The 23,939-nt window shown below is 45.1% G+C and overlaps 1 protein-coding gene across 1 annotated transcript in view; it reads right to left on the minus strand.

Moving 5' to 3' along the window:
- LOC138489365 (zinc finger protein 551-like) overlaps positions 1–23,640 on the minus strand; it is a 52,338-nt gene extending 28,698 nt beyond the window's left edge. Inside the window, exon 1 of the mRNA XM_069617083.1 lies at positions 23,427–23,640. Coding sequence (XP_069473184.1) covers positions 23,427–23,450 — 24 coding nt within the window. The 5' untranslated portion in view covers positions 23,451–23,640. The remainder of the gene's footprint in view (positions 1–23,426) is intronic.
- Between the last annotated feature and the right edge of the window lie 299 nt (positions 23,641–23,939).

Here is a 23,939-nt window from a genome sequence, read left to right on the forward strand (position 1 = left end):
ATCAGGCCTTTGCAGAGGACTACATACATGATATTGCCATTTGCAACTGAATGCAAGTGCCGTCTGTCATGATGGCAACTGGTATTAGAGCTGTGTTTAAACAAGATTGTATTTGGGAGTCTTACAATGTCTTGGCAAAAAGAAAATGATAGAATGCAGTGCTCGCAAAATCTACTAGCCCACTTGCATTGGCGAGCAGTGTTTATGAAGGGCAAGTACCATTTGCACAATACTCTACCTTGCTGGCGAGTAAGGAGATGCTAGAAACGTATACTCCATCTACTACAAAAACATGCAGCTTTTTAAAAAAAAATTTAATTCTTTTTTTAATTAACTTTTATAAACGGAAACACGTCCAAGAAATAAGCATCCAGCGTCATACTCTAGAGCCATTGAGCGTATGATCAGCGTAAAGAGATTTGGTGCGATACAGAAATACAATGGAGCCCTCAAATATACAAGCTCCCAGATAATGATAGGCTTTCCTTCACCAGAGTTCCCCCAGCTGCACCATATTAGTGCATACATACATGGGCAACCCAACCCCTACCATAACATACACGATCTTCAGCCGCCAACAGCCATCCAGGTCCCTCTCAAAGTTAGAAATGCCTCTTTGTGCCACTTTTGTGGCTTTTGCTATAAAAGGTTTAGTGTATCTGGTGTAAGCCATTTCACCCCATATCCCCAATAAAAACAACTGCAGATCATACGGAAACAACCGATCTGAATGTGTCAGAGGTCCGCCTATGAACCAGAATCGGCGAATCACAAGGAAAAGCCAAATCATATATAAGTGCCGCCATCATTATGATAGCGGAAATAATGAAGGATCGCGGATCGGCCACATTGCCACAGCAAATCACACGTTTAATAGATCTGATGTCGAACCTTCCGCTGGATTAGCCAAAGTCAAGCCGAGATAGCTTCCTGCCAAGCTTCGGAATCAACGAGGCCAACATCCAACTGCCATGTTCTCTTGAGATCCATCAAGGGGCATCAGAGAAGTTGAGCACCACCTAGTACAAAGTCGAGATCACCTTTTTGGGGACCAGTTCTGCATTTTAGTTGGTGTCTCAGGGGTTCTGTTGCAGGCAGTCAAAGTCTCCCTAGAGTTGTATCTGTGAGGCGTTCTGGAATTTGACATACGAGAACCCATCTAATGGCGGCAACTGAAACTTAAGTTGCAGGTGCCAAAATGTTAATAGCCATCCCTCCATCACAATGTTTTTCTCCCACCATCGCTTTGCGAAGTCCAGTGTGTGGAGTTCAGGGAGGTCCAAGTTATCCCAGAGAGGAGAGCATTTGGCCGGTATATTCTCCCAGCCAATGACTTTGGTGGCTGCACCCGGATACTGGGAATGATCTGTTCAGAAGCCAAGGGTATCTTCCCAGCTTTAGCGTCAAGAGACGATCGGCATTAGTCAGCCCTTGCAGCTCTAATCTGACATGTGGGTAAAGAAGATGGCCATGTTGCCATTCATTGGCTACTGCCAATTATGAGACTCAGTAATATAAGCTTTGGGAGACTGATCCCAAACTCCCAGACTGATTTATAAAAGGTACATAACACAATCCGAGGCAGAGAGCCGCACCGTAGAAGTGATTTCAGGTCATTATCCATCATAAAGAATTCACTATTGTTTTTTTTTACCTGGGTGTTTTGGAGAACATAAACGTGCCTGGGAAGAACCATCACCTTAAAGAGAGCAGCTCGTCCCAACAACGAAAGAGGAAGAGCCGACCAAAACTTGACATCAGCAGGGAATGTATCAGTAATCAGAATGAGATTACGCCAAGAAAGGCTCAGGGATCATGACGTTAAGAGTCCTAGGCGAGTTGAAATCTGGAATCTACAGGGATCACATCAAGGCCGCCCCAAACTGGGAAAAGGATATACTTAACCCAGTTGACACAGAATCCATTATACGATTCATATATTTGTAAAAATTCCTTGGCTCTGGGTATGGATTGATGTGATTCTCCATGTAGAACATCAGATAATCTGCGTACAGCGATACCCGTCCTTCCCGACCCATCGGACATACAAACCCCTTCAGTAGGGGATCGCCTCAAAGCCAGACTGTTAGCAGTTCCATGGCGAGGATAAAATGTAATAGGGAGACCGGGCAGCCTTGGCGCATCCCCCATTCCAAAGAAAAGTACTGGGAAAATATCCTGTTAACTCGGACTGCCGCTGTAGGGTGTTTGTATAATAGCTGTACCCAATGAATAAAAGACATCCCAAGACCTATTTTAGCAAACAGCGCCCAGATTAACCCCCAGTGGATGGAATTGAATGCTTTCTCAAAGTCTATTGCCACTATGGCGATGGGGGTCACTTACGAGTTTAGCCCCATCTAGCGCTATGTGAAGTCGACGGATGTTCATCCACATGGCCCTATCTGATAGAAGGATGCACTGGTCTGGGTGTATCAGCTCGGGTAGAACTTTTATCAGCTGTTGAGCCAACATTTTGGCCAGTATGTTTGACGCTATATTAATGAACGAGATAGGCCTAGAAGAGGCACATTTCTCAGGCACTTACCCTTCTTGAGGATAACAACTATGATATCCTGTTGCAAGTCAGGGGGAAGTTTACCTTTATCTCTGCTGAGTACGGACATCTTAAGCATGGGTTTGGAAACTACATTTTGCACATGTTTCCAGAATTCAGCTGGAAATCCAGTAAGGCCAGGGAATTTGCCCACCTGGAGTAACATCACCGTCCACACTCCCTCCTCCAGAATGTCTGTGTCTGGGGCATCTTTCTGGTGAATAGTAACAGTGTGGAGAGGGATCTCATCTACAAGATCTGCATACCTTACTTCAAGGCCATCACAAAAGGCTGCATAGTGTCATTGGTAGTAGCCTGCAAATATTTGAAGGTGTCAATATCCTGCACGACAGCGTCTCCAGAGTCGATCTTCCTCACATTGTATACGTTGGTGTCCCATTACTTTAAACAGGCCGGCATCCTCCCAGTCTTGTCTCCCCCCTCATACAGGGGATGCTAGATAGGATTGTCGAGGCATATCAGTGGTGCAGGTGCGGTAAGAATTCCAGAAGTGCAGAAGCCTCCTCTGAATCTCCAGGGAGTGGTTTGCAATAAAGTATTTTACTAAATTGTCGAGTTCTATCTCTAGCCTGGTGAGTGTAGCTAGTCTCTCATTCTCTCGTGCCGCAAGTATGGAAACGGATTGCTCCAGAGCACTGCCTTGTATCCTTCCCAGAGTAGCATGGAGTCTCCAATCGCCAGTGGAGTTCAATTCAAAATATTCCCTCGCTTTCTCAACCAGTTTCTCTGTCACTTCCGGGAACACCAAATAGTAAGGGTTGAGTTGACAGTAAAATTGCCCAGGAGGCAACTGGCCCACAGTAACAAGCAATGGCGAGTGATCGGCCATGCCCTGCAGGAGGAATTGTAGATCCGAGGCTCTGAACGGGTCTGGTTTAGGCTGAAAAAGTAATCAATCCACGACAAAGAGAGATGAGCCCAAGAAAGGAACGAGCAGCCATGCCGGTGTGTGTGAAGTGCTCACCAGATTTTGACTAAACCAACTGCTGTTACAAATGCCTTAAACTTTGTTTGGCTAGGATCTCCTCCCTGCACATTGCGAAATCTATTCTGGGCCTTGTCCATAACATTGTTAAAACCCTTCCCACAATCCATAAATCCACAGTATATTGTACAACAAGTCTTCGTAATTGTTTTAGGAAATCAATCCCGGTGGGCTGGGTCCATAAACATTCAAGAGCCCAACCAATTCACCCCTGAGCAAGCCTGTCGCAAGCAGCCACCTCCCTGGTGAAGAGGGAGTCCTTAACATCTCCCCAGTTCGAATATCTCAGTCAAGCGGTGTGGGGGTCAACGACCAGATGAGCTTACTTATTGTTAGCATTGCATTACTTCCTTCGCATCTGATCTGGCATGTGACTCTGGTGTTGTTCTAGCCAATTCCATGCCTGCTTGTGATTGGTGGAGAACATTGTGCATGCCTCAAAGTAAACCTTCAGATTGGTAACATAATATAGAGTATACTTAATTTCCACGGCATACAACTTCTTCATGGAATCAAATGACTGCCTGGCCTTCTGAACCACCCTGGTAAAGTCTGGAAAAATAGAGATCTGTGCGACCTGCCAGTGCAGGGCTCCCTTTCTCCTCGCTACCTGGAGTATCGTGCCGCAGTCTCGATGGTTCAAAGGATTGGCCACAATCAGTCTCGGTGGTGCTTCCGAAGCAGGAGGTGTGGCAGGGATCCAGTGTGCCCTTTCAAAGGAGAAATAATTAGAGAGACCAACGGGGCCCACTATATCCGTAAATCAGGACTCCAAAAAAAGTTCCATTGAGGAACCTTCCGATCTTTCAGGAAGGCCCGCCACCTGAATCTTCCATTCGGTACTCCAGAACACTGGCTCTGTGTAAGAAGTCCGACAACTGGGATTCCAGGGTAGTCAGTGTATCTTCAACAGAGACTCTGGTTTCAACCTCACCCATGTAGCCAGAGATCTTGTGTGGGTCCTGACGACGACTGAATGACTTTTCCAAGGGTGTCTATTTTACATTCCATGGATTTTGTCTGGAGTCATGAATGGCCTTCATTATGTCCTGTATAGACAGGGACCAGGGAGATCAGCAGTGGCAGCAGGCGCACCTACCAGCGCATGGGAAGGGTTATGAAAGGCAGACACAGAGGTATAGGCTTCGTCTTGCTTTAGAGATTGTCTTCTTAGTTTGTCCTTGGTCATGGATATGCAGTAAGTTCTGAGACCAGAAGGCACTACTAGCCACCAATCAGTTGAGACACAGAATGGGTCCTCAGAGCACCAGGCCAAGCAGGGGTCGGACCACATGTCCCACACACTTACCGTTATGGGGGCCTCAGGATCTATCAACAGGCCAAGCTAGGATCAGGGCCACAAGTCTAAACCAGTCCATCCAAGGGGCATCCCATATGTAGGGCCATGAGCCGTGACCGTATCAGTAGGGACGAGGAGAGCGGGGGTCCAACCACAGAACATATATTGTAGCGAGATGCAAGGTCTATAGCGCCCTCACTCATAACAGAGGGTGCAGGCTGATTTCTCACCTGGACCACTTAGACCCCTCGGCAATGGGCTACGGTGGGATGCAACTTTGCTCTTCTTGGCTGGTATCACCAGGCACTGGCTCGCCATATGTGGTCTTATGCAGGGATTGCCGGGCATATCACGGCTTCCTCCAAGCGATTAGTCAGTCGTGCCCACAAGGCATCACGACTATGCTGGCACAACGCTGCGGCTCCAGATTTCAATGAGGCTGCTACGAATGTCACAGACCACAGTTCTCCAGTGCGTCGGCTCCAAATCGCCGCCAGACTTCGTCCACTTCTCAGCTGTGCCACTGAGGTAGAACTACTGGTCTCGCTGCGTCGGATGATCAAGAGAAACAAGATAATTAACCAGTCAGTACGCAGCGTGTGTAATCAGCGACTATTTCCTGTCACTTTGCTCTAGCACCCCCCCATGGACATTTATTGATGGAGTACGAAGCAGGATGCTTAGTCAGGTCCAGACTGGTGACACCCATATTCTGCAACATAGGTTCACAGCAAAATGTCTCAGAGTGTCCAGCAAACAAGGGATACCTTAGAGCTTACATTGTTTGTCTATGTCTCTCACCACTTCCATCTAGAGTGCTGGTGCAACTGATTTTCAGAGTACTTTCTCGTTGATGTCTGCAACATGCTCACAGGGGGCTTGTCCTTATCACTTTCATCTCTCCTTACCTCCGATCATCCTCCTGCATCTCCTTAATGCTTCTCTTCTTCATCACTTGAATTATCTTCAACTCTTCTTACAATACTGATGTTCCTCCACTCTTTAACTTGTTTGTTCTAGCCGCCTCCTTTCCAATACAGATGTTCCTTCTAAATTTCTATTACGGCTTCCTCCACATTTTTCCTCTGCTTCTCCTTTGCTTCTCTTGTCCTTTCTCCAAGTTCTCCCTCCTCTGCCTCTTGCTCTTTTCTGCAACTCGCCCAAAATTAGTTTTTACCCTGCCCTTTTGTACTTAGGTGGGGCCAGTAACAATGTCTCTAGCGCAGATATATCTTTTATATGCATTGTGAATGGTTCAGTCAGGTTCTGAGCTACTAACCTGCCCACTATGTTCAACTGGGCAGGTCCTGTCCTGCAGAGCCAAAGATTGTAGCATTAACTACTTGGTCCGCTATTTTGAATCTGCACACTCCTGCAAGCCAGAGTGCTCAGGCATAGCTCCAACCTCTGCAGAACATCTCCCTGCCTTGCCCCCCACAAAACATGGTGTTCTGCACAAAGGACCACACAAGCACTTACTAGGTATCTGGGAGCTTGCACAACAATGGGATAGTAGGAAAACTCATCATTTGTATTTGCAAAAAGCCTTTCCCTAGAAAAGTGAACTATAAGCAATTGAGCTGAAATGCTTAGTTATCAAGTGAGTAGCAGAAGAACTAAAGTATGAATCACACAGGCCACCACTTCTAGTTACTTACTTGCCACCCCCTCTATTGTTGATAGCATGGAACAAGGGAACAGACTCCTGCATTCTGAGGTGAGTGTGGGCGCAACATCCATGCACCTTTACAATCGAAAAAAGACATGAGTATCTGGGGCAGAATCTCGGCTTTTTGAGTAGACCTGCCACAGCTGCAGCCCAGGAGGACGAGCTCCATAAAACTAGGGAGGTTTGTGATGGATTCAATCAGAGATTGGGGACAAGCCTCTGGAGATGCAGGGAGCCAGGGGCCCCAGCCCTCAGGGGATGCTGGCCATGGAGGCTTTACATTAGGAGGGTGTCACCTAGAACCTCCACTCCATCCCTAGACTCATGAGTGGCAAACCTAGACAGGTCCCGAGTCCTAGCAGAGTCAGGGAAGGGGGTACACCCTTTCACTCTGCACTCATGGAGACCAAAGACAGAGAGGCTGTTTGTTTACTTTAGTTACCATGAGGGAGTATGGGTGGGCAGCAATTGGAAGCGAGAGAGTTAAAAGGCACCTTGGCAGAGTAGGCACACCCAGCTCTGATTATAATGTACTTAAAAAGAGACAGAGGAATATATGGGACGGGGGTGCAGATCAAGCTGAGAGAAAGCAAAGGGCCCTGAGAGAGCTGGGGAAACCCAACCAGTGGGGAGAGCTGAGAAGTTGGACAGAGCAGAGAGAACTGAGAGGCCGGAAAGAGCAGCAAACTCAAAAAGCTGAGAGGCCTGAGCGTGAGGCTGGATAGAGCAGAGAACCAAGTAGGGTGAGTGGCCTGAGAGCTAAGCAAGCTGTGAAAGCAGAGAGAACCGAGAGGCTTGAGAGAACAGAGACCTGGGAATGGAGAGAGAAGAGAACTGAGAAAGCGGAGGGGTCATGGAGAGCTGAACAAGCTGAGAAGGCTCAGAGGCTGGAGGGAACAGATGTCTCAGGAGGGCCTGCAAGAGCTAAAGAAGCTGAGAATCTGCGTAGAGAAGAAAATTGAGAAAGCTAAGGGGACAGAGAACTGGAAATGCTGACCCAGCTAAGAGAGCTGAGAGGCTCGAAACAGCAGAGTAAAGAGAAGAATGTGGGGCCAGAGAAAGCTGAGTGAACTGAACAAGCTGAGAGGCTAGAGAGAGCAGAGAACTAAGAAAGCTGTGAGGCTGGAGGGAGCATAGATGCCAGAGAGAGCAGAGACCTTTGAAAGTTGAGAGGTCTGAAAGAGATGACCAAGCTGAGCAAGTTTAGAGAGCAGATCTGAGATGCCAGAGGGGCAGAGAACTGAGAAAGCCGAGGGATCGGAGAGAACTGGAACAGCTGAAAATGCTGAGAGCAGAGAGGATGAAGAAAGCAGAGAACTCTGGGGGGCATGAAAGAGCTGAACAAGCTGGGAAAGCAGAGAGTGCTGGGAGGCTGGCGCGGGAAGAGAACACTGAGAGGCCTAAGGGAGCTGAACATGCTGAGAAGGTTCTGAGAGCTGAGAGGTGGGAGGGGGAAGATAAAGCTGAGAGGCAGGAGAGAACTGAACCAACTGAGTGATCGGAGAGAGCTAAAAGGCTGGACAAAGAAGCGAGAGCTGAGATGTTGGAGAATGCAGACACCTGAGAAAGCTGAGAGGGCCAAACAAGCAAACAAAGAGGAGAGAGCTGAGATGCTTGAGAGAGCAGAGACCTGAGAAAGCTGAGGTGCCTCATATAGCTGAATAAGCTGAGGGAGTGGAGGGAGCAAGGAACTAAGAAGTTCAGGGACCTGGGAGAGCTGAATAAGCTGAGAGAGGAGAGAGAGCAGAAAAATGAGAGGACTGCAGAAGCTGGGAAAGATGAACCAGCTTAGAAAGCTGAGAGGCTTGAGACAGCAGAGAACCAAGACAGATGTAGATCCTGAAAAACCAGAGTGCACTGAAAACGCTGAGAGTGCTGAGATGCTGGAGAGAGCAGAGAACTGAGAAAGCAGGCAAGCATGAGACAGCTGAGAAAGCAGAGCCAGCTGGGAATGCAGTGATGCTGGAGAGAGTAGGAAACAGAGGAAGCCGAGGGACCAGAGCGTAGAGAGTCTGCATGGAGCAAATTAATGGGGGGGTAGAGAGATGGGGAAGCGGAACAAGTTCAGAGAGCAGAGAGGCTCCCAAGAGAGCAGAGAACTGAGATGCTGGAGGCAGCAGAGAACTAAGAAAGTTGAGGAGACAGGGAGGAGGGGGAGCTACACAAGTTAAGATTGCTGAGATTGCTGAGAGAGCTGAGAGGCTGGAGAGAGCTGATAAGACAGGGGAGACTAGACGTGAAATGTGGGAGACCTAGAAGACCTACAAGACCCTGCCCCTGCATAAGGACTGAGAAATGAGACCTGACCAGAGGTTGAAAATATCTGAACCACAGGGTGAGAATACCTGTGATGCACCCACCCCAGGGCAAGGTCCCAGTAGGGACACCCGGCCACTACTACAATCCTTGACCACCACCTTCCAGCCTACATACTTCAAACTTTAGTCACCACTGACTCATCACCCAATCTGGATGAATGTAGAGGAGGAGCCAAGTACCCCTATTCAACCTACCCCGCCTACATTACCTGAGAAATATGAACCAAAGTATGTGACGTACACTACACCAATCAGAAGGCAAGAAGAAGAGTAACAACTCTGTGCAGTACCCATAAGAATTCCTATACATAAGAGAATATGGGAAGTAAAGTATCCATTAAAGAAACCATACCTACATCCAAGACAATGTGATGGTCATTTGAATGCGATTCCTGATGAAACAAAGAAACTGAATGACCAGGATGAATGGTGACGTCATACAAAACTGAATCGATTCTATAGATTGAAGATAATCAGCCGTGAGAGGCAGACAATTTATGAAGAATTAAGTAATACTAAGGATAAGTGACATTTTGGGATCAAGATGGAGAAATTTATACCACAAATGTGATGAAGATATTTAGATAGTTTAAACGTGTACAGATGCAATGAAACGCAAGCAGCAAAGCAATCATGAAGCTAGCCAAATGTTTATAGTAAATAGATCACGGCAAGCGCCAACATATACATATATACCTCAGATATATATGGATTGAATAAGAATTAAGTTTCCATTACGTATATAGGAGTCTTGAACAACAAGGAAAGCCTCGAATTCAGTGTCGCAGTTACAAAAGCAATTGAAGTAAACAGAATATATTTCATCTAATGAGCTGGACGAACCAAAGAGCCAAGGTCTTATCAGAACTGGAATTGGCTGACATTAGATACAATTAAAAGAACAGATGCTCCTGTTCAAGAAAAGTCAAGTATAAACAAAGACGTCAGAGGACTATTGGAAAATACAGTTAAACACACGAGAAAGGCTCAATTCATGGTGTCCAGTCACGTGATGGATGAAGAAAGTTGGACGCATGAGGAGATCACACCTACGCACGGAAGTCAGACAGTACCCACACTCCTTAAAAAATCCCAGAGAAGAGTACAGACTCAAGGGCAACTTCAGACACTAATTGACACTGAAACATTAAGGCGATAATGGAGTGTCCTTTTAATCGGTGAGAAGCTGGTATCGAAACAAGCTCACCCGCACCTGGTTGTTCAGTCTGAATGCTGCTCACATAGGTGGAAAGTTATTGACGGGGGTTAGAAGCCAAGGTAGAGATCAAAGTCGGCCAATTCGATCTCTTGAGCCTTCAAGAAACCTGGCTCATTCTTCCCCCAAGCATAGATGGTTTTGAGACTCTATTAGCCCCTGTACTCAAAGGAACCAAAGGTCGCCTGACATCAGGCCTCCTAATAGCAATTCATACAGGAGGGAGCTTGAGAATAGAACGCAGCCTGGTCTCGTCCACCTTCATTCAAGCGGCCCTCTTGGTATGGAACTAAAGTCGGAGGATACCGAAGATCACAAAGGTTGAACTTATGTTATTAATAAACATATACTAGAACCCCTGCGCACAACCAACTAAAGAATTCATAAACGATGTTGACCTGATCTTAACTGAGGTAATAAGTGCCTACAACGTGGACCACATATTGATATGTGGAGATCTCAATTAATCAATCCCAGATACTCTTATTAAATGGTGCATGGGGATGGCTCCTACAAAAAATGTTTTCCAATTTATGGGACAGTTCTATAAACAAATCGAAGGGACGGCAATGGGGTCAGCCATGGCCCCTAATGTCGCTAATTTGTATGTAAACATGTTTGAGGAAACTGTTGTCTATAACGATCACAATCCATTTCAGAATAATATTCTATGTTGGCTCTGGTATATAGATGACGTATTTGTCATTTGGAGAGGGAGCGAAGAAGAACGAAGAAGAAGCCGGCGACTTCATACAGTCTTTGAACCAACAAAACAGATATTTGAAATTTACTAGCAATATCAGTAACCAGGAAGTTAATTATTTAGATATCTGTATTTACCATCAGAATGGGGTAATATTAGTAAGACCATATACTAAAGCCACTGATAAAAATGCTTTGTTGCACTTTAAGAGCCAACATGCACAGCACGTGAAGAATAACCTTCCGTTTGGGCAATTCTTACGCTTCAAAAAGAACAGCAGTACTAATGAATCGTATGAGAATGGAGCCAATAATCTGATCACTAAATTGGTACACCGGGGCTATCCTGCTCCTTTGGTGAGAAAAGCAGCCAAAAGAGCATTTCATAATAATCGGGAATCCCTTCTTGATCACCAAATTCAAAAGAGAAAAAAGTACTAAAGATACTCCTTTGGTATTTGTCAACACGTTCAGTAATTTGTCATACAAGATCAAGGGTATTATTACGAGAAATTGGAATAAAATCATGACCAAGGAAGTAGGTAAGCCCATTGTGGCCTTTAAGAAAAGCACCACTGTTCGCAATTTGGTAATGAGAAATGACGTAAGTATAAAAAAAAAAGCCCTCCAAATAAACTACCTTATGGGGTTTAGGCCCTGTGGTGGGCCATTATCCTTGTGTTACTTGCACAATGTGTGCCCAAACAAAAAAAACATTAGCTGTAGATTTGGGAATTGAAAAATGTGGAATATTAATGAACACACGAATTGTAACACAAGTACTGTTATTTACCTGATTAAATGTCCGTGTAACGTAAACCCCAAGATTGAGGAATATGTTGCAGGAGGTGGGAGAGTTGTCTGGCTATAAAGTGAACTGGGGTAAAACTGTAGTTTTCCCGCTTCAGATGAACCCGTTGAATGGGAGGTTGTTGGATTGGGATTGCCAATGGGCTGATGTTTCGGTGAAATATTTAGGAGTCTACTTGGTGCGCGATATTAAGAGAACGGTGGAATACAATGTAGACAAATTGAGAGAAATTCTGCTGAAGGGTGTACAAAGATGGGAAAGATTGACTCTAAGCATCTGGGCAAGAATCAATGCTATCAAGATGATGTTGTTGCCAAAGGTCCTGTATTTTATTCAATCACTTCCCCTTAAATTTACTAAAAGAGTGCTCCAGAGCATTGATAGGATGTTTATGGACTTCCTATGGGAAAAAGGTAATAGGCCAAAAATTCCACGATTTATTTTGGTGCGTAGAGTTAAAGATGGGGGTTTTGGTTATCCGGTATTGGAGAATTATTGTAGGGGATTTTTATTGAAGAAGGCTTCTTATTACTTTGAGGAAGGATCAGACCGATATTGGCTTTTAATGGAAAAGGAAATGCTGCATCCCTTTTCCCTGGACTGTTTATATTCGTATGGGAGGTTGGCGAATTCTGGTACAAAACTGGAGACTCTAGTGATTTCTAAGTCAGTGTTGGTTACTTGGATTCTGGGGTGTGGGCAATCCTTGTATTTGTATGATTCAGCCTCTATTTGGCTGAACCCGGGTTTAGAAATTAATAATAAAATGCTTAATTTGAGGGGTTGGGCTAACAGGGGCATTCTGAAAATAGGGGATGTATGGAGGGGGGATGGTTCCGTTTGAAGAATTAGCTAATCGTTATAGTCTGTATAATAGGGAGGCAGGTAGATATGGGCTTTTGGAGTGGTTGCTGATGGAAAGATTGCAAATGTTGAGCGGACCTTTGAGTGGTAGTCCTCAGATTTGTGAGATTTTTGCTACGTCTCCTAGGGCAGTTTCTACATATGTTAGGTTGATGCCTTTGCAGAACTGTATGAGGAATTCCTGGGATCGGTTACAAATGAAATGGGTGTCTGAATTGGAAACTGATCTTTCTGATGGCTTGTGGGATAATAGCTGGAGGGCTTCGGTGAGGGCCAAGGTTCATTTAAATCTGAGGTATATTCACCAACGTCTTTTAGGCCGTATTTATTGGACGCCAGTGAAAATGAAGGAGAGAGGCTTGGCTGATGTAGATCTGTGCAGGGGGTGTGGAGGCTCGAGAGGGACCTATCTACATATGCTCTGGGAGTGTAGTAGAGTGCTGGACTTTTGGAGGGAGGTTTTGGATTGCATTGATATGGTAACTAGTATGACACTGCCTCGTACTTTTCTGTCAGTGATTTTCCTTTCAACTGATAGTCGAAGTGTGGAGATGTGGGATTGTTCGGAATGGATTGATAGAGCATTGTTGATGGCCATAAAACAAATAATGAAGGTGTGGAAATCCAGGAAGAAGCCACATTGCGAGAACTGGGTGTCTGGTATGCAGACGCTCTCTTGGTATGAGAAGACTCAGGCAATTCGACAACATCGGGAAACTCAGTACGAGGAGAGATGGGGTCATTCAGTGATTTATTTGGATGAGATGTTGGCTTTGGTTTATTTTGTGGATATTGAGGTTGGGGAGTTGGTAGGGGTATATGTTTTGTCCTGTTGTTGTTTTTTTGTGTTTTGTGTTGCCACGTCTTGCCATGAGATAGGTGGGTGGGGATGTTTTCGGATTTCCTTTTGAATAGCTGTTAATTTAGTAGTAATTTGCATTTTGTTGCACTGATCTATATTGAGTAATCTCTTACTTGTTCCCATTCTGTTGTTACTCAGTTGTATTATTTTCTGTATAATTATTAAATAAAGTTGAAAAAGAAAATGCCAGTGTAAACGCATGTACATTGGCAAAACGAACAGGAAATGCAGAACTAGGATGATTGAACATAGGAGTTGTATTAGGAATGAGGTCGAACAAGCTCCTATGGTCAAACATTTTATGGAAATGAAGCACACATGCAACCATTTTGAGTGGTGCATTCTAAAACAAATTAAAGGTCAATCACAAACAGTGATTAACAAGAAACTACTGCACCTTGAACAAAAACTGATTTTTTTGTCAAAGAGTCACATTAGTGGTCTAAATGGAGGGAGTGGAATGGCATAACGCCTAATTACAACACTGTGTGTTTACCTTCCAGAGTCAGGCGAAACTAAGTGATATGGTATTCCTTGACATAATTACAAAATGAATAATTGAGTTGCGTTACTACTGGTTTCTGCAATGATTGTTTTTCTGCAATACTTGTGAATGTAAGAAATGAGAGGATGTACTTATATGAATAACTGTCTTTTGAAGAGTCAAGCTAAGGGTCACTGCGTGCAATTATTGTAATAGTAAGAAACAAGAGGAGGACGTGATTTACACTTATACAAGCAAATGTGTATGTCCTATGAGCCACTGTATTACGCTGTATTATAGAAGCCAATGTTTCTTCTCCTGTGAGCTCTTGTTTTGCGCTGCGCTATGATTCCAGACATGTTGTATTTCATTGTGAGATTGGGTGTGTGCTTAGATCCCTATACTATTGTTCCACATGTGTTCGGGTTGTCATTATAGAACCCGTATGAGAGGAAGTATGGTATCGCACTGTGAGGTATTGGTTTCACTATATCTAGTGGCCTTTAAAAGACTCGTGGTTCAGTCCATGAGGTGACTACATTTCCCATAATACGAAGTGACGCAAATGCATCGGAGTTTATACGCATCCGTGCGACGCGATCACGTCACTACGCACGTCGTTTGGCGTGGTGAGGTCACCGTGTCGCGTAGAGTGGAGATACACCCGCGAATGTTACGCGGTAGTGCAGACTAATGCGAACGAGAACGCTGGAATAGTGAAGAGGTGGAGGATCCTTTCCACGACCGTAGTAAGTGAAATACTTGGGAAGTTTTAGAGTTTACTGTGATACCCTATATGAGATCGGGGATTTACTGGGGATGCGGACATTTGTATCTCCACAGATTTGGGTCCATATAAAGTAGCAAAGACGTTTTCTTTGCCTCAACCAGAGGAATCCCACGGGGAGGAAGCTGTGAATAGCATCATCTAGCTTCATAACGACCTACAAGTGAGTGTTTTCACTCTCTAATGATATACTGACCTGTCACATACTTTTGCCAGTTTTAAATGGAATTTTGCAACAGAGCGCTTTTACTCTGTATCATAGGATGGCCACTTACATCTGAGGTCCATATTTGAGAGAACCTAGAGAAAAACAACTTTTTGGAGACTTCCAGATTGGTAAGCATGATTATCCTATGCTTTCTAGTCACTTATGGGACGTTATATATGGTTTAGGGTAATAATATGTCATAATTGTGAACTAGTTTAGAGAAGAGAAGAGGACACGCAAGAATTCCCTGAAGAAATTGGGAATCTGCATAAGGAACCAGAAAAGGTCCAAGAGCTACTACTAGGAAAGAGAGGTATGTAATAAGGAACATACTGCAACACCCTTTTTGGGATAAGGGCGTATTTAGATGTCATTAGAGATGTATACGTTATAATTAATTACTAATAGGGTGTCTTTTTTGATTAACAGGGTACTCCCTCCAACCAGAGAAGATTTTTAATATCGGCACAAGACACATTCCCCTGAAGAATGTCCTACATTGTTTTATATTAAGGACAGAAACTTGTACAAGTCGGTTTTTTTTTTAAATATACCAACATGAAATAGGCTGAAAATAGTGAGGCATGGGAATCAGGGTGTTATTTGTTATACACATTTGAGATCCTTGATAAATTACTGCAATGTACTCACGCATGGTGCTTCTACTTGTGTTGTTTTAACATGATGTATGTGTTTTATGTATGTTGATCGTTTTTATGATTGTTTTATGAATTTTGATGATTAGTGATTAATAAAATTTAGTGATAATAAATTCCATTTTTATGGGAAGAACCTAAGGTGACACCGTATAGAGCATAGGACTTTCTTTTTGTATATAGGAATTATAGGCTCACAGAGCAAGAAGTCTGTTTGATCCCTACCTGTGGTATATAACCGTTTGATAATATAGGAGAAAACTCAGTAACATCAAGTCTAAATCCTCATAGAGTGCAATCGATCTGAAGAGGTTGTGCATGGGCCGACCTTATGGACTCTCGGGACTTGTACAACCTAAACCAACTAGACAGATCTTCAAAGCCAGAGCCTACTTTGGAAAATGCAGGCCTTAAGACCACCATTGATCACATCTACATCTCCAAAGAACTATACGCATCCATAGACTCATTTAAAGTGATCAAAACTACTCGAAGTGACCATGACCTACTAACAGCATCATGCCCATCATTCAAACACACACACGCCTGGTAATGCTGCACCAGGTCGAAGTCAACCTGCAAGGTACTCGGCTAAAGCTGACAAAAGAAGCACTCAGCCTGATCACGACTACTTACAAGGGAAACCATGTTCTAGAAACAGAAGACTCGAGAACAACAAACCTGGATTACTGCCCGCTCATCGCCCCGCATTTACTACATAGGCCAACAAGAAGAGGCATAGGAAACACGCATCTTCACAGACGCAATGAGGAACTAAGGGTAAGGAAAGCAAGCTTGAGAAAAGCCTCAAGACATGCTAAAACGCATTCTTCCCTAGAAAATGTAGCTTGTGCTGTGGAACTGAGGAAAAGCTACAAAAACTGGCTAAAGACTTCCAGAGTTTATCAACTGGATGCGGAAACACTGTTAGGTGCCATTTGCAACAGAAATTCCAAAGACTTTTGGTCCATTGTTAAACAACAATATCCACAGATACAACAATTTTAAGCACCATCAGTGAGGAAACGTGGGAAACGCACTACACTGACTTGTTCAAACAGCCAACAGCAAGTGCAAAGAAAATGGTGAAACACGTTCCTTGTGACTGGGCTATTCCAACAAAAACACTTGCAGTTCAAGCAGCGATTTTTGGAAAGAAAGTTTGGTAAATTTTCATTATTACCAGTGATAAACTTTTTCAAAGCGAAAGCCACCCCGGCAATAACATACGGTGCCGAGGCAATGCCTCAACTATCGCCCGCACTCTGGATAAAACTCGAAGGTCTATTTTGGCGCAATGCTTGAAATGACCAAGCTCGACTCCCATGGCTGTTATCCGAAGAGAAGAGAACTGTGTTTGGCATTGATAAAATCGGTGGTCGAGAGGAACAGTATGCTTTTCCTGGGAAACATCTTAAGAAAGCCAAGTCCAAAAACTCGACATACTCCATAAAGAAATGACCTGGGGAAATAGTCGGATGATGACAGCCTGGTTTAAAAGCCGACTAGACCTGGTGGAAAAAATTGGAAGTTCCCAATGGGATCTTCAATATATCCCGGATAAAGTCAAAGAAAAACAGAAAATTTGGGACTGGATTGTGACACTAGACAGAGCAAAGGAGTAATAATCAACTGCACATCTGACATTGGACACGCAAAAAGTGAATGAGGTCCGAAAATATCTAAAGAAGTTTCCGGATAAAGCACTTCGAACACGCTCGCCTCAACGTTCTGAAAACGAATGAAGTCCTGTGCTTTGGAAAACAATCTAAGTGCAATACATGTCGCTTCTGCAAAAACTCAAACCTTACTGAAACGGTGCGACATCTCCTTTTGCTATGCCCAGGGACTGCACACCCTAGGCTCCTATCCCTCCAACCACACAGGCATAACCACCTGACATTAAATGCAGAAGCCTGGTGGAACGGGATGATGAGCGGAGGCAACTCATCCCTGACCACAGCCAGAGCCAAACTCTTGCATAGTCTCGACCTCGAAAGAAAAGCCACAAATACAATCACATAAGAATAAAATCAAGAAGACAGATCACAAAGCCCAATCAAGAAGCACACAGTCGTCCTATTTGTAAAAACTGTCTTGTCACAATCAAACCCAAAATAAAAAAATAAAAATAACTTAGTAGTTCACTTAGAGCCAATCCCGCTTCCTGATAGAAGCTTGCTGCGTAGGAGGATGTTGGCACTGACGTAGGTCTACACATCAGTAGTGACACATTTGGTCTATAAAAAATATGTTTTTTTCTTAAATGAAGAGAGAGTTGAGTATCGAGCGATTGCTGATGTTCGTTGTACTGGCCGTTTTACTTACTTACATTAAAACAGACGAACCTTTTGCTAAACTATTTGTGTCGTCTGAATTATTGATGTTTGATTAAAATATGCATCCCCATCCATCTCAAGGGTATTGCTACTCATCTTAAAGGACTGGAAGTCTCCAGTTCACTCGCTACCGGCATGTCATTTCATTTTTATTTTTAGAGACTTTGGGCCTGTTATTTTTTTAATATTACTGGCCTATAATGCTGCATGGCGAGCACTGCCTACCTGCTATTTAAATATTTGCTCAAAAGGATTTTATTTGTTTGGTTACTACCACTAGTATTTCATATTTTAGTTGTTACCGTTCTTTGGAACTTTACAACTGGTTGCAGAACTTTAGAACTGGTTGCTACTGGCCAGTTAATTAATTCTTTTGTCGCTACCAATCTCATATTTCATTTTTGGACGGTAGTCCCGATCACTGATTTTAAGGCTGCTGCAGGCCTGCTGCATTGCTCTGAGCTCGAAAACACACAACACAGAGAAGGTATTCTACTGCAGCCCTTTAAGTCCTAACTCCCGTCAACTTCAAAAGAACGTCTAACCAATATTTTCTTATGACGTTGTACCAGAGGCATAAAAACAGCAAACAATAAATTGTTTATTTAAATTCGGATCCATAAAAACATTTCTTTTCAGCCTCCCTTTGCCACTTGCCTGAATGGGCAGCCAATGGAAGGATATTTCAACGACCTTTCACACATTTTGCAGCCACTGTCTTAGACCAGAATAGATCACTGAGTAGAGTTCACTCCTAGCCATGAGCATTTAACAGAACCAGCACACCTGCTTAGATTTTAGACCACCCCACCTGTAAACCGTGCAGTCCGGTGAGCACATGACCCCACTTGTCCAGAGAACACAGGCATAAGTGGAACACCAATGAGCCACAAATAAATACAGGCTATTTCACTATGGCGCTGATGTCATGAGGAACACTTAAAGCCGCAGAACTGGCAATCAAGAATAAGAACATTAATATACACCTCTTAACCAATTTGAAGGGGATAATAATGATTGCATAATGGGGGTGGGCAATGAAGGAGGGGCAAAATCAAGGAACCAAAGAAAAATCACCCAATGTCAACACTAATCCCAAACCAGCTTCCAAAGACACCCGTCTCTCCATGGGTATGAAAGTGGCTGCAGGAAGCAGATAAGCTACTCGCCGCTCCCTAGGTAAACAGGGAGGCCTCTACCTGTGATCTGGCAGCCCACCCGCTGACAGCCAAACAGAAGAAGCTCTGCCAGATATAAGGCAAGAGAGGAACAGTAGTGGGCACGAGCTAGAGCCACCAGCTGGGTTGCCACACTGGAAATCGGTCTGGAAGAAGAAGAAAGATCAGAAAAAGAGAAAGACCTTGGAGAGATCTGGCAAAAGAGAAAGCGAGTGGAAAGCAGTGGACAAGAGACAGACCATGAATGGGTCCCTGGAAGAGGACAAAGGCCATGGAAAGGTCTGGAGAAGAGAAAGACCATGTGGATGTCTAGAGCAGAAGAGGAGAGACCATGGAGAGGTCAGCAGAAGAGAAAGACCATGGGGATGTCTAAAGCAGAAAAGGAGAGACCGTGGAGGGGTCAGGAGAAGAGAAAGACCACAGGGAGCAGAAGAGGAGAGACTGGAGAGGTCATGTGAAGAGAAAGACCATGGGTCTGGCTAGAGCAGAGGAGGAGAGACCATGGGGTGGACAGGTGGAGAGAAAGACCATGAGGGTGTCTAGAGCAGAAGAGAAGAGACCATGGAGAAGTCAGCTTTGTGACCAATTCCCCGAGGAGGGGTCCCAAAGAATCATCTTTTGTGTTTATTTTTAGATGAGGGTGAGACATTGATAGACTAAGCTTGTTGATTATTTTCTTTGCCAGGATTTAAAGCATTTATATTACAAGTATAGGGCCACCCAAGATGCTAAATAAACTTGTTTTGTTTAAAATATGTTGAACTTTTCTGTTGACAAAACTTTTTGGATTCTGTTGGATAAATTAGGGCATCACTATATGGAGGGACAACGACTTGTTAAGAATAGGTTTGAGACTTTTTATGTTAATTGTAACAATCATTCCAAGGTGTTGGGCACACCGGGAGAACCCACTTTGTGTTTGCCCATCCTTGACACTGTATCAAGCAGTTAGCATTGATTATTGATGTTTACCCTTTCAGTAGGCCTTTATACAACCCTAATGTTCACGTAACTGTCCAATTAAGAAATATCCTTGATCCCACAGGAGCCACGTCTGTTCACATTTCTCAGCATGCTCACAGTCCCACAATGCTGCCCTTGCCAAATCAGTTCCTAAGAGCTATGCCACCGTCACAAGAACAATAACGGCTTAAGCCAGACTTCATATACAATAGGTTGCCCTGCCCTCATCACCTCTCCCTTTGAGTATCACTACCCTGCTCACCCTCTCTCACTCTGCACCTTGGATCACTAATCTAATCCACCAGCTGAGGATGACCCTGCAACGCCATCTGCAACGCTGGCGTAAGTCCGCTCTCCTGCCCTCCTTGCTTTCTATAAGGAATCCCTTATTACTTCCTCCACTGCCCTGAGCTCAGCAAAGTGCAGTTACTATAACAACCTAATTTCTTCTCTCCACTCAAATGCTTGGAAATCCTCCTTTGCCCTGCAGGCCTTGCACACTCCACCTCCCCCTCTCTCAGCAAACAGATCTGCCTATTTCATTGAAGAAATCCCCAAAGTAAGAGATATTCTGACCGCCCTCTTCCTCCCTCATTCCTTTCCACCCCAAGTGCCTTCTTTATTGTCCTCTATGACTCTCTCCACCTATCCCATCTGAATTAGCATTCATCCTTCAGGCTATCAACACGCCTTATGCTCCAGTGGACCTGTTGCCCCTCAGACAAAAATTATTTGCAATTATACAGCGCTATGAACCCTAAGGTATCTGAGGTACCCACGGTGTGTGGTGCTCATCTATCGACCTTGGAAGGATGAAACGCTGAGTTTGTCCCTGCCGGGAATCAAACCTGCGTCGTCAGGCTCTACACAAATGTCAAAGCGAGCACTCTACTTGCTGTGCTATCTGACTGGCTCAATCAAGATCTGTGTACCATTAACTTGCCTCTACTTCTATGCTCTATTTAAACTGGTCTGACCTCTGGGTTTTTCCCCTGCCTGCTACAAATATGCCCTTGTCCTAGGCCACAAGAAGATACCAGACTGCTGACCCAAATAACCCTGCCGACAATTGGCCCATCTACCTTTTCCAAATGATGGACTATCTGGAGTCTAACAGACACTATCGTTCCCTCCGATCTGGTTTTCTGCAGAAGTCACTCAGAGAAAACAGCACTCACTTACATCCCCAACTTTCTCATAACTACTCACCACACCACACTCTACTTAATCTCTCTATTGCTTTAGACTGTTGGTCATCCCTCGCCCCTGTACACCCTCCCTAACATGGGAATGCAGAGCTCTGCACTTGACTGGATCTCCTCATATTACACAGGGCACCCCTCGCCCCTGCAGACCCTCCCTAACATGGGAATGCAGAGCTCTGCACTTGACTAGATCTCCTCCTACTACATAGGGCACCCCTCGCCCTTGCACACCCTCCCTAACATGGGAATGCAGAGCTCTGCACTTGACTAGATCTCCTCATATTACACAGGGCACCCCTTGCCCCTGCAGACCCTCCCTAACATGGGAATGCAGAGCTCTGCACTTGACTGGATCTCCTCATATTACACAGGGCACCCCTCGCCCTTGCACACCCTCCCTAACATGAGAATGCAGAGCTCTGCACTTGACTAGATCTCCTCATATTACACAGGGCACCCCTTGCCCCTGCAGACCCTCCCTAACATGAGAATGCAGAGCTCTGCACTTGACTGGATCTCCTCATACTACACAGGGCACCCTTCGCCCCTGCAGACCCTCCCTAACATGAGAATGCAGAGCTCTGCACTTGACTAGATCTCCTCATATTACACAGGGCACCCCTTGCCCCTGCACACCCTCCCTAACATGGGAATGCAGAGCTCTGCACAGGTCCTTCTCCCTCACAACCTGCATTCCAACGCCTACCACACCAAACTCTCCCTGATTCTGTTGTGCCTTGACCTCTCTGCTGCTTTCGGCACTACTCATCACCCCTCCCTCTGGTACAGCCTCTCTAACATGGGTAAGTGTGGTAATGCTTGATTGGATCACCCCCTACCGATCAGATAGAGAAAGCCTGTCTCTTGAGAGCACAGCTCCTCCATCTCCCAGGGGATCTTCTTCAAGAATCTCTTCTTGGCCTACAACCTTTCACACTACACCCCCCTATCTCTGAAAACTAATCTCCATTTAAACTTCTCCTACCCCCCTAAAATATTAACCCTTTTGCTCCTTCGCATTCTTCACTCTTGAGCTCTCTGCCTAGATACCTTTCTCACTGCACTCTAGTGCCTAATATTCAACTCCTCTGGGATCTAAGACATCTCCCTACTCCCAACCACTCGCCCATCCTGCCCCCACCAAAATCCTTCCCACGTCCTTCTCTCTCATGGCTCACAACCCAGGGATCCCTCTTCTGTGCACACACATATTTTCAGCAGGCACTACCTCTACAGCGTACACTGTTGTTTCATCGTATTAATCATATTGTAGTAATTCACTTCACCGAAATTACTTTGTGGTGATAAAAAAAGGTATGTATATGTTTAGGGGTAGAGGGTACAGGAGGTTGGGAAGAGTAGAGGTGGCCTTGGGTGTGTGGGTGGAGGGTGGACGGTCCCTCCTTAAAAGAAAACGTTCCCAGAAGGTCATTACAGCAAATTAAATTACCACCAGGAAATGTACTTACATAAAAGCAGGCAGAACCTCTATTGACGTGGCCCCACCTAATCTACCACTCCTCTAAAACTTTGAAAAGGGGTCCAGCAACCGATCCCTTAGGAACCCCCCTGGGCGAGGTCTGGGGTGGAGTAGGACCATTCCAAGAGGTAGGAGGGGACCCATGTTAGAGGGGATGATGGAGGGAGGGTGTGAGATAGTATGTGGGAGGGTGGGATGACTGACCATTTGGAGCAGGTGGCGAGAGAGGGTGTGTAGGAGGGTGATTAGAGAGGGTGTGCAGGAGGGTGGGGACTGGGAGAGACGGTGGAGAGAGAGGGAGTGCAGGAGGGTAGGGGAGGGAGGGTGTGCAGGAAGGTGGGCAGATCAGCAGCGTCAAAGGCAAGAGAGGTCAAGGAGGATGGCAATGGAGGCGAGTCTAAAGAGGTGAGACGTAGTTGTGAGGCATTTGGTATCTGAGTGTGAGCTGCATTTCTTACTATCTACCACTGTAAAGCCCCTCGTTAAGGTATTGCTCTGCTCTAGGCTCCTATCAGTCACGGTATTTCCGATAGCAGGACCAAGCTTTCTTTCTCTTTAGTAAATGTAAAATCAAATATAAGCGTTGCATTGGTGGCCACTGACGCCATGGCTCACAGGTCCTCTCCAGCCAGTGATGTTTATTTGGCTAACAGTGCAGTGCTTTCTGGGATGTTTAGGCCTTATAGACTCATATTTAATGGGACACGTTAAACTAAAACTCCCAAAATCCAATGCGTTGTTGGCTAAAAGGCCAGGCATGGCTGAAGGGTGCGGCAGCAATGACCCCTGACCTCAAGAAAATCTCACCAGGGTCAACTCACCTCTTCTGGGCCCTGTCCGGGCATTTCTCCCCAGTGATCTTGGTTAGACTTCACTCCAGTGATTTTAAGGGGGTTTCTGGCCCTAATCTTTGGTCGCTCTCGCTGCAGGGATCGTGGGTGGATTACTGCCTGTGATCGTGGCTGGAAGTCTGGGTGACCTTTTATGGTTCTCCGCAGAGATCTTGGGGTAACCGCTCTCCGCTGATGAGTGAAAACAATGAATCAATCACCAGAGCATGCGCAGATCAGGAGACACTAATTACCAGACTACGATACACTAATTACCGGAGCGTGCGCAGATCAGGAGACACTCATTACCGGACTACGATACACTAATTACCGGAGTGTGCGCATATCAGGAGACACAATTACCGGACTACGATACACTAATTACCGGAGTGTGCGCAGATCAGGAGACACAATTACCGGACTACGATACACTAATTACTGGAGCGTGCGCAGATCAGGAGACACTAATTACCAGACTACGATACACTAATTACCGGAGCGTGC

Source organism: Ambystoma mexicanum, chromosome 9 (genome assembly GCF_040938575.1).
Source record: "Ambystoma mexicanum isolate Mex_15411 chromosome 9, UKY_AmexF1_1, whole genome shotgun sequence".
NCBI classification, from domain to species: domain Eukaryota; kingdom Metazoa; phylum Chordata; class Amphibia; order Caudata; family Ambystomatidae; genus Ambystoma; species Ambystoma mexicanum.